This window comes from Homarus americanus, unplaced genomic scaffold (assembly GCF_018991925.1).
Source record: "Homarus americanus isolate GMGI-L3 unplaced genomic scaffold, GMGI_Hamer_2.0 scaffold7536, whole genome shotgun sequence".
In the NCBI taxonomy this organism is placed as follows: Eukaryota; Metazoa; Arthropoda; class Malacostraca; order Decapoda; family Nephropidae; genus Homarus; species Homarus americanus.
In genome coordinates, this window is record NW_024757455.1 from 15080 (window position 1) to 26533 (window position 11454).

An 11454-nucleotide genomic window follows, 5' to 3' on the forward strand; every position below is an offset into this window, starting at 1 on the left:
TGCATCTGTTTGGTATTGTTCGAGGCTGTTATCAAGTACTGTGCTGTTCTCTACCGCTGTCTAATATTATTTACTGTTATGTTGCTGTACTCTGTTGTTTCCTGAAGTAGTTTTCTGTTCCTGCTGTTGTCTACTGTTTCCTCTAGTAGTTGTTGCTGCTTCCTTCTGTAGTCTACTGTTTCCTCTAGTAGTAGTTGCTGCTTCCTGCTGTAGTCTGCTGTAGTCTGCTGTTTCCTGCTGTAGTCTTCTGTACCCTACTTTAATCTGGTAATCCCTGCTGTAATCTGCTATTTCCTGCTGCTTCCTGCTGTAGTCTACTGTTCCCTGCTGTAGTCTGCTGTAGTCTGCTCCTCCTCAGCGTAGGCAACACAAGCAACACACACCAACACCCTCGTCTCTCACCCTCTGCCAGGAGAGAGAAGGACACGAGGTTTACAAATGATCTCATCTTAGGAAAAGACATGATATTTTTATGCTTGTTTATATATCATGCCAACCAGGAATGATTATGCATTTGAATATTTACACGCCATCATGTCACTTATATAGTAAACATGATTTTTTAGTAGGTTATTTAAAACCAGTCATGTCATTCTGGGAAAAAAAAGTAACATGATTTAAAGACCCGAGAGAACGTATACTCCCGAGTCTAAATAAGGGAGAAAATGACATGATTAATTAAGAGGGAATTTATACATACACAAACAGGCATGCTAACAGACAGACGGGAAAAACAAAATGCCTTACTCTCCATAGTCTGTTGAGATTAGGTTAGTTTAGGTTAAGTTAGCTGTGTCATTAACCTCTCATAAGAAGGTAATAGAGTATATGATTGTAACTGGCAACTCCAGCTCGCCCAGCTGATGGACGTCAACAATAACAAAAACTCATCAGTCTGATCTTGGCACTGAGGGGGAAAGGACGTCAGAAATTATCTTCCTTTGGGAATTATAAAAAAGATGAAATAAAAGCTACCCAGGTTTAAGTTTACAGATGAGATGGATAGTTTTAATTGTACCTAGAGAACTGTTGTGTTATATCGTTCAGGTATATCGTGTTTATCGAAGTGGTTTAGTGAGGTTATATTAGCGAATTGGTTTAGTCAGGTGTATTAGTAGGTATGTAATTAATTAGGGTCACAATAAACAGCTTTAATTATTTCCACTTAGTTACTGTTTAGTGCTGAATGTAAGTAATACACACAGGGATATATTAGAGCTGTATACATGATATATTACAGGTGTATACATGATATATTAGAGGAATTTAGTCTGTGTTTACATCTTCTTTCTTAGTTCATTAATTCTTTTCATTCATATTTCATTCATTTATCTTAATTGTGTGTTGTTCCCTTCTCGTTTCTTTCAACTTACTTGTTCCTTCATTTCTCTTAGTTTCAACGGTATCTCATCCAGTTATTGGTGAAGCGATAATCCCAGCTCTCGGTTCTGTAAAATACGGAGACATGCGCTGACAGACAGACAGACAGACAGGTGCACAGACAGACAGACAGACAAAAGCATAAACACGAAAAGATGAATTGGTTCACACACACACACATACACACACACATGCAATGCTTATAGAAACATAAAATAACTAAATACTTAATAAACAAAGAAAACTAAATATATAAATAAATCAGGAATTACATATGGAGCAGGTGTAGGGCAGGTGAGATACCTTTCAGACTCAGTTAAGACTTAATTAAAACTCACGTAAGATAAATAACGCTTACATAAATAAGACTTAACTAATGCCCACTCAAGTCACACTCAAATAATACCCACTCAGGTAAGACTCAAATAATACCTATTCAAGTAAGACTCACTCAAGTAACACTCATTCAAATAAGACTCACTCAAATAAGACTCCCAACATACCTGGAGTGTGGACAAGGAGGCAGGGTACCATTGTTTCACATTGTTGAATCACACCGGGGGCTGGGAGCCCCTGCTGAGCAGAGAACTGGCTTTATGGAGCCATGGGACTGCTCACGAAATACGAGGGAACATACCCCGGCACACAATTCCTCCCCCCGAAACAAGAACAAAGAACAAGAAAACCCAAAACGCTGACCATATCAACTCTCAGACTTAAAATTCAATATCATCCAGTGGAATTGCAGAGGTGCTAGGAATAAAAATGCTCAATTTCATTTACTAAAGTCATTATTCCGGCCAGACGTTTTTTGCCTACAAGAGACGCTACTTGCGGGTCAGGACGACCCACTTGTATTTGACAACTACACGTCCTACAGGGGAGACAACCTAAGGGGGGTAGCCCTATATATTAGGAGTGAATTCGCTCAACAAAGAGTCAACCTGAGCGTGAACCTGCAGGCTGTGGCGTGCAGTCAAGTTTCGGTCTGACTATGTGGCCGTCTGCTCACTATACTGTCCTCCGGGCGGGCTCATTGCCGAGGGTGAGCTTGAGGAGCTATTTAACCAACTGCCAGGAAAAAAATGATCCTCAGAGACCTCAATGCTCACCATTTGCGGTGGGGCAGTGTCCGGAATGACGGGAGGGGAGAGCAGGTGGCTGCAACTATACTCAACTCCAACTTCTCTTCTGAATGACGGGAGTGCGACTCGAGTGGACGAACGAGTTGGCTCAGCGACAGCTATAGATCTCTCGATAGTTGATGCTTCCTTGCCATTAGACTGTAATTTTCTACATACGACGACTCCCTGGGTAGCGACCATTTTGCGATCTGCATTTCTTATGAGTGTGGCGCCCCAACGGCTACTCCCGAGGTGCGCTACAACCTTAGGAAAGCAGACTGGGGGCCATACTCAGGAACCGTTCGTATAGACACCATTGGAGAAGATATCAACACCAAAATGTCACACATAGAACAAGCCATAATACACGCAGCAGATTTAACAATTCCTAAGACTTCTGCAACTACCCACAGGCCTGGAGTTCCATGGTGGACACCAGACTGCCGACGAGTGGTTTGTGAGCGAAATAGGCGATGCCGTTTATTCAACAGAGTTCCATCTATTGAAAACCTCATTGAATATAAAAAAGCTAGAGCTAAGGCTAGGAAGGTTATCAGGGAGTGCAAGAGAGAGTCTTGGCGGGCATTCGTCTCCACTATTAACAAGGATACCCCTTCCTCTGAGGTATGGTCGGCTATAAACCGGGTCAGATCAAACGGAGGAAGGACTTTTATCCCACAGGTGAGTAGTGGAAGGCGGCTTCTCGACAAACCCCAGGCCATTGCCAACGCCCTAGGCCAGAAGTTCGCAGATGCCAGTAGCTCCACCAATCATGTTCCACGCTTCAGCGTGTTCCGTGATCGTGCCGAGCTCGTGCATCTCGACTTCGAGAACGGGGACGAACAAGACTACAACCGAGCATTTTCCCCAGAGGAACTTTCCTTTGCTTTAAAAAAGGGCAAGGGCTCTACTCCTGGACCTGACGGTATACGATACGAGATGATTAAGCACCTTGACCAAAGAAATCTGGACAAATTGCTAGAAGTGTTCAATGAGATCTGGACGTCCAGAACGTTTCCAAACTCATGGCACTTTGCCCATGTCGTACCGATCCCAAAGAGGGGCAAATGCCCTACTAACACCAACTCATTCCGTCCGATTTCGCTCACAAACTGTCTGTGTAAGGTCATGGAACGTATGATAAAACGTAAGCTAATGTATTTTTTGGAAAGTAACAACTTATTGAGTGATCGACAGTGTGGTTTCCGCCAAGGTAGAAGCACACTAAATCATTTAATAAATCTTGAAACTGACATCTCAAAAGCTCTATGCAGTAAAGAAACACTAATTGCAGTATTCCTAGACATAGAAAAAGCTTTCGACATGACATGGCGGGCTGGCCTCATAATGAAGCTCCAGGCCTTGGGTCTGAGAGGTAATTTGCCAATTTTCATTAGAAATTTTTTGCAAGACAGAACTTTTTCCGTCAAATTAAAAGGTAAAGTAAAGTCAGACACATTTGTCCTAGAAAACGGAGTTCCACAAGGCAGCATTTTGGGCCCAATATTATTTCTCATAATGATTAATGATTTCCTATCACCAGCACCCAGCTTAAGTGACCTCAAATTCTCCTTGTTTGCTGACGATTGCGCAATCTGGCGCTCCTCTCGGGTCGAGAGACAATCTGCACAAAGGGTGCAGGCCGGCCTAAAAGCCGCGGAACAGTGGGCAATACAATGGGGATTTAGGTTTTCAGTTGAGAAGACAGTAGGAGTAGTCTTCACTAAGAAACGTAACATTAATAATCCAGTATTAAAATTAAATGATACTCCTATTAAATTTCAGACTTCAGTAAAATTTCTCGGTGTTCATTTTGACCGGAAATTAACGTGGAAAAACCACATTAACGAGCTTGAAAGTACATGTCTTAAAGTCACAAACATCCTGAAAGTTTTATCAGGTACTACATGGGGAGCCGATAGGAAATCTTTATTAATGGTGTATAAGACCCTGATCAGATCGAAACTTGATTATGGATGCCAGTTGTATGCTTCGGCATGCGACACCACACTCGCAAAGCTTACCAGAATACAGAACCGATGCCTTCGTCTATGTCTGGGTGCTTACAGGTGTACACGTGTAGAAAGACTAGAGGTGGAGGCCCACGTCCCTCCACTCCACATCAGGAGGGACATGTTGACGCTAAGGTACAGGTTGAGTGCGGCTAGGAGGCGCGGCACAGGCCACCCAGGTTGGTGTGCTGTTGCTAAATTCCGTTTCCTGCAGCTGCGTAGGTCCCCGTCCTCGGTTGTCCGCCTCCAGACCTTGTGCCAGGGTGCTGGTATCCACTTCGAAGACGTTGATAGATACGTTCCACCGTTGTGTCCGCCATGGGAGAACCCCAACTTCCATGTGGAAACATCGTGGCTTCCAGGAGGGAAGAATGACCTACATCCTGAGCTCCTGAAACAACTTTTCTATCAATTTCTGGAAGGATACAGCGCCTATACTCACGTGTACACAGCCGGGTCCAGAACTGATGACAACGTTGGAGCCGGTATCTGGAGCAGAGAAAACGGGAATTTTATCATAGAAAACGTTATTTTATCATAGAAAATGGAAATTTTATCATAGAAAATGGGAAATTTTAAACAGACAATTTTATCATAAAATGGGAAATTTTCAATGTAGAAAACGGGATTTATAATAGAAAATGGGAATTATTCATCATAGAAAATGGGAAATTTTATTATAGAAAATGGAAAATTTTCATCAAAACTAAAATTTCATCATTGAAAATGGGAAATTTTAATAAAAGAACAATTTATATTATGGCCAATTCTATTAACCAACATGAGAATACTGTACACATAAAAAAATACCAAAATTTTTGAACAATTTGAATTAACAAAAAATAACTAATAAATAAAAAAAAAAAAAATCTAATAATTTTCAACAAAATTTCAAAATTTTGTCAAACATTTTCAAAATCTTTCAACTTTGTTTTTAAAAATTTCAGATTTTTTTTTTCATAAAATAATTAAAAAAAAAAAGTTATGTTTCAAACATTTCCATAAATTAAAAAAAATATATAAATAAACAAGTAAAACATAATTTTCCCCCAAATATCTAACAATTTCCCCCTAAAATTAAAAATATCCAAAACATTTACAAAAAATTTAAAAATATTTCCAAAAATTTTCAAAATATTTTAACAAAAATAATAGCATACAGTCATGAAATTTAAAATAAATATCCTGGTTCATTTTAACAATTACAAAATAAAGTAATAGATACAGGTTGTAATTTTACAGTTTTGCAATTGAATAAATTTAACAAATGAAAGACCTGCAACCCCTAAAAGTTATGAAAATACTTAAAATTAGACATACTGTACAGGGAAATAAAACATTAGTTTATATTTTTTGTAACAAACAAGACAAATGCCAATAGACAGTCTAGATGTAATGAAAATTAAACTTCCTTTCTTTCCAGCAACTCTTCTGTCGGTTCATGAAAGCACAAACTTGCTGCCAGTTCCTTTTCGATGAAGAGCATAGCCAGTCCATCAACCTCCATTGAGACAGCTGAGGTGCCCCCTCCCTCCTTCGGGATAGTTCTGAATGTACTGCTCCCACAAGTCACAATTATAACATTGAAATATTAGGCCACATACAGTAATGTATACTGATGTCCAATTGGCTGTAATCCCTTTCCTATCACAGCACTGTACAGTATTACATAAAAATTATCATTCACAAACTTAAAACTGCTCTCTTGGCACTCATAATTGCATCATTCACTCCGACACCATCATAAGAATTTCCTGCGAGAGTTAAAGGAAGCTTCAGGTCTTTTACAAGCTTCCGGGAATTAAAAACTATTTCTGAATGCCCAACAACATACTGTGGGATGCAGTCTGTCAAGATGCTAATCTTATGACGCACTGGTTTTATACTAATTTTCAATGTTTCTTTAACTTCATTAATAGCAACATCAAGAAGGCTCTCATCAGAAGGATTATCTCCAAAAAGTGTCTTGAACCAATATCCTCCCATCATCACTGTAAGTATAGTTTTGTCACCCTGTGGAAAAGTACATGTATCAAATATTACACCAAGAACTTTGTTGGGTTGTGATGATGGCACAAGGTAACCAAAGGCAGGCTCATTAAGTAAGTGACCAGGATATTCAAGATTTACAACACAGACAGTTACATAAGGAATGGAACCCAGGAGCCTGCTTAATTCTGGGCTGATAGAACGTATTACAGGACTTAAAGTATTAGATGGAAGACAAGAGATAGCTTTTTCAACTTCTAATTCCTCTTTGTCAGTCTGGATAACCAGGTTGCTGCCACTTCTCTTGATCCCAAGCACTGGTGTGTTTCTCCTGAACTCGACACCTTCCTGCATAAGTTTTTCTTCTAAAACTTCAACAAAACTCTCAAGTCCACCTTTTAAAGACCAGACAGCCCATTTTTCCTTCTTTGCTTGTTTAACTAATTTAGATTTAGACAGAACTGGGTCAGCCTTTTCAGCATTTTTTCTATCTTTAAGTAAACCAATTAGAATGGACCCATATTGTTGCTCTACATCATGCATTCTTCTGGCTAATGAGGTAACACTTAGGTCACGAGCATTGCCAGCAAAAACTCCTCTTGTCAAAGGATCAATGGCATATTTTGCAACTTCTAAACCAAATCTTCGATTTACAAAGCTAAAGAGGCTTTCATCAGTGTTAATCACTTTCTTGGCAGAGAAGTCACTCAGTGCACTTATGGCCAAAGGCTTTGAAAATGGTGGGTTCTTTGTAAAAACTGTCTTTAGGTTATTTGGAAGCATGTGCAGTTTCCCATCAACCTGGAAAGAAAAAGATATATATATATACTGCATACTTTTTTGTAGAGAACATAATATCTTTAATGGGGATACTAGAGGGTTTTAAGAGAATGGGTTAAAATTATGTAAGCAGATATAATAAGAACTAGGCTAAATTGAAGGAAAAAAACTTATGAAAAGAATAACACTTGTTCACTGAATATCATACAGTGGTCTTACCAGATTTGCTAAGACACTGTATGTAAGCAGGCAGGAGTTGTCACATTCATCATCTTTATTTCTTTATTAAGTTTTATATTCTCATATGATTGGGGGGTTCCAGGGGCTAAGAAGCCTCCTTAAGAGGCAATCCCAAAACAGAGCAAAGAGCATCTTAAGCCTGTGTAGCAAAGGTGTCAGCATGTGGGACACAGGTGCCTGAGGCAGGAAACATAACTCTCCTCACTCCAAGCCACATTTCACTGGATTTACTGTTATTATTAGTGTTTACTGATATAATAGTGCTTAATAGTGATTAATCATAGCATTGTAGCCAGGTTAGACTTGTCACTGTAAACACCAGGCAACTGGGCCAAGCTGTGAGGAGTTATGGGTGTTTTTCAACTCGTATTTTCAGGTAGATATAAGTAACTTTCTTTATTTATTTTTACCCGGTTACATGCACACACCATCCTACATACAGTAGAACATCGATATAACACGAGATACGTTCCAAGAGAGGTCGCTTTAAACCGAATTTGCACTAAATCGAAGTGTTGTTGCAATGGAATAATTTAGTTTGGTACTTGAGAGAAACACAAAATACTAAAAAGACTGAGAGTGTACCCAGATACACCTCGGCCCATCTACTAGAATAAACAAAACATTGTTTTTGTAGTATTATGTTTAAACAAACGTTCATAAATCAACACAGCTAAAATTATGGGATGTGAAATGGTCTGTTTACAAGGGATCAGCTAATGGGGAGAGGTGAGGTGATATGTTTGACAGTTGATGCCAAGGTCTAGTGCTTATTTATTTATCTGTCCTTTAGAGTGACTAAGTTTTTTCTCTTATAAAATGTCACTGAACTGACATGTTCTAACTAATTTTATTACAAAGGGATAAAAATTTTATCTCTTGTGCAAAATATATGACGTTTATATTCAAATTATTCACTGTCTTGCAAGGATTCTAGCAAGGCAAATTATACCCTCCTAACTTTAGTCTGATATTATATAAGATAAAAACTGTAAGCCTATAACCACCCAACCCTGGCTGGAAAGATGGGGGGAGGGGGGAGATGACAGTGACACGTTTGACAGTTGGGGGCCTATGGTCTGTAGTGGCTCCTCTCCCCTACAACTCCCAACTGAGCTCCGGCTGCGCGCCTACCAGCCAATCAGCGTACAGCCAGCTACGCCGAGAGACTAGGTCTATGCAGAGGAGTAGAAGGCTCCTGGATGATGATGATGATGGGAATTAGAATGGGGGTGGAGGAGAAGGGAGAAGAGAAGGCATTGGGGTGGAAGAGAAGTCACCCCATGCTGCCATGGGGTGACGTCATCCAGGAGCCTTCTACATACACACCTCAAAGTAAGTGTACTTTACTGCATTTATTTTTAGTTTTTATGTAATTTTCGGTGAGCTGGAACCAATTACCCAAAAACCCATTGAAACAATGGTTTCGGTTAACAAGTTTTTCGGTTAACGAGCAACCTTCTGGAACGAATTGTGCTCGTTAACCGAGGTACCACTGTACAGTACTTTGTATGTACTTTTTCTGTGAGTTGGAACCAATTACCCAATATCACAATGAAATAATAGATTCCGTTAACGAAATTTTCAGTTAACAAACGACTCTGTGGAACCAATTGGGTTCGTTAATCGAAGGACCACTGTATAAATTGAAATACAGTGTACATAATAAATAGTTTACCAGAATCATCCTGTTCTTTGTGGACACGTGGCTATAGTTGATGCTTGAAATTCTCTCTGTTAACCCCAAACTTTCTGCCAGAGCAAGTGTGTTTGCTCCAGCATTTCCTGCAACTCTGGAAAAATAAATGAGTGCCAATATGATTCCTGAAATGTATCATCTCTATTATACAAGTAGACTGAGGGTCTTAAACTTAATAACTCTTCAGACAAGCCATAATAGGACAGATCTCATAGAGATAATCAAAATCTTGAATGAGACTGGAAACATTAACACAATTCTAAGTTGGCCAAGATGTCAGGCAAAAAAAAAATAAAGAAAATCTTTTTCACACAGATAATGAAACATACACCATAATAGGCTGATCTTATTACAAAACTATCATAATGAATAAATAAAAAACATAAAATATAAACTTGCGATCGTGGCAATAGCCAGTCTCCCACTCACCAAGTGTCATTTCGTACCTATTAGCTCTAGTTAGGTCTATATGAAATCTGATTAGACCACTGTACAGTATCCCCATTAAAGACAATACCTGTACAATGTATATTTTAGTAATAAAAAGGAAATATATTATATTAAAAAATAAAAAATTAATTTATGAATTGTCATTATATCATTGCATATATAGAAATACATTCCTGCACCCTTCACATATTATGTGAAGGGTGCAGGTATTAATAAACACAGATTATTACAGTAATGTATCTTTACTAATTAATGAATAACAAATAAACAATATTGTATCATGAATGAAAGTCGTTTGATGAACTAGTGCAAGATGTGGTGTGTGGGTAGGAAGGATGAGTGGATATCATACAGTTCTACTCTAGCTGAAGCTAATACAGTACATCTCTGCATCACTGAAATTAAGATTTAGGTGGTGATAATAGAGTGGTGATGAGGAGAGTGGTAGTTATGAAGGAGATTATGCTAAGTGATGCTTCTATTAGTTTCTTTGGTAACACTGCGCTGATATCTACCCACAAAATGGAATATAATGAGCAACATTACATTACATAAAATTTTATAATATGGAGTGAGAAAGGAGAAAGGTGTGGGTGATTAGAGAGATGGAGTGAAAAGGAGTGTTGCCAAGCACTCCTCAACAGCTGATCTTTAACCCACCACCATGCAGTCACAGACTTGTGCATCAGTTAATCACATACAAATAAATATCATACAATAAGACCTACACTTTATAAAATATTATAAAACAAAGCACTAAACCAGCAATACATTACAACAGCAGTCATCACTTTGGATGCGTTGCTCTGTTAATTCCCGTGTTGCGGGTGTGTGGGTGGTGCTGGAGGGAGCGTTAGTGTGATGTTAGGGTGTGGGTGGTGTTCGGGTGTAGGGTTGGGGCTTGCTGTTAAAATACAAGCAGTGATTGGTGGGAAAGGGGTTTACATTGAACATATGGTGTGAAAATAAATTTACAGGCTTTGGCATTAAAATGAAGCAAACAGAAATGAAAAATTTGAGTATATGTACTACATTTTTCCAGGGTAGGTGACGCAGGTGGCAGAAGTAATGGAGGCACTTACGTACAGTTTACTGTACTGTACTACAGTATATGTACTACTGTACAGTGGCAGCAATTGAAATCTTTACATTTTTGGAGCAAATGAAAAGTTTACACGGCGTGCAGTGTAATGATTCTAATTGTGTTCCCGGGCATACATGAAAAAGCTTGGGCTTTAACCCAATTGGAACTGGGGATGTCTGTGATACATGTAGCCGCAGACTTTTAAGTTTCAAGGCAAGCCATTTACCACTTCAGAAACGCAGCGGCGACTTGCCACCCAGCGCTATACCGAAGAGGAAAGTGGGATCTGGGGCAGTTAGGAAGACTTCACCAAGGACAGACAACATCCTGAAGAGTGAAGTGATATCTGATCCTGCTGTAACAGGTTCTACACTGAAGAAAAAGCACCCAGACCTCCTCAAACATGTGGCAATCAGGACCGTACAACATCGTCTCCAGAAAGACCTCGGTTTACCGACTCGGCGCACAGCTAAGAAGCCTTTTCTCACCGAGGCTATGAAGAAGAGGCTTAGACATCCCCAGTTCCAATTAGGTTAAAGCCCGAGCTTTTTCATTTATTGTGAGCTTGTTGCGACCCATTCTGTTCAGTCTGAGTGGAGATATAGGCTCTCAAAGTGGGCGCAAAAGTGAAGAATGCCGGGTGGTGGTGATACGTATATTTGCACCTCTCTCTTTCAGAGACCGTGGCTCACTCAA

General features: G+C 39.5%; 1 protein-coding gene and 1 long non-coding RNA gene across 2 annotated transcripts; both read right to left on the minus strand.

The window, feature by feature from the left end:
* On the minus strand, positions 1–2024 carry LOC121857471. Its single transcript, XR_006087193.1, has 3 exons — positions 1884–2024; positions 1374–1448; positions 1–405 (listed from the first exon to the last, which is right to left on the minus strand). It is a non-coding gene; the product is annotated as an uncharacterized LOC121857471 (long non-coding RNA).
* A 3522-nt stretch (positions 2025–5546) lies between these two features.
* LOC121857469 (protoporphyrinogen oxidase-like) lies at positions 5547–9502 on the minus strand. Its single transcript, XM_042353519.1, has 2 exons — positions 9204–9502; positions 5547–7306 (listed from the first exon to the last, which is right to left on the minus strand). The coding sequence occupies exons 1-2, from the start codon at positions 9210–9212 to the stop codon at positions 6200–6202; spliced, it is 1116 nt and encodes a 371-aa protein (XP_042209453.1). The 5' UTR covers positions 9213–9502; the 3' UTR covers positions 5547–6199.
* Between the last annotated feature and the right edge of the window lie 1952 nt (positions 9503–11454).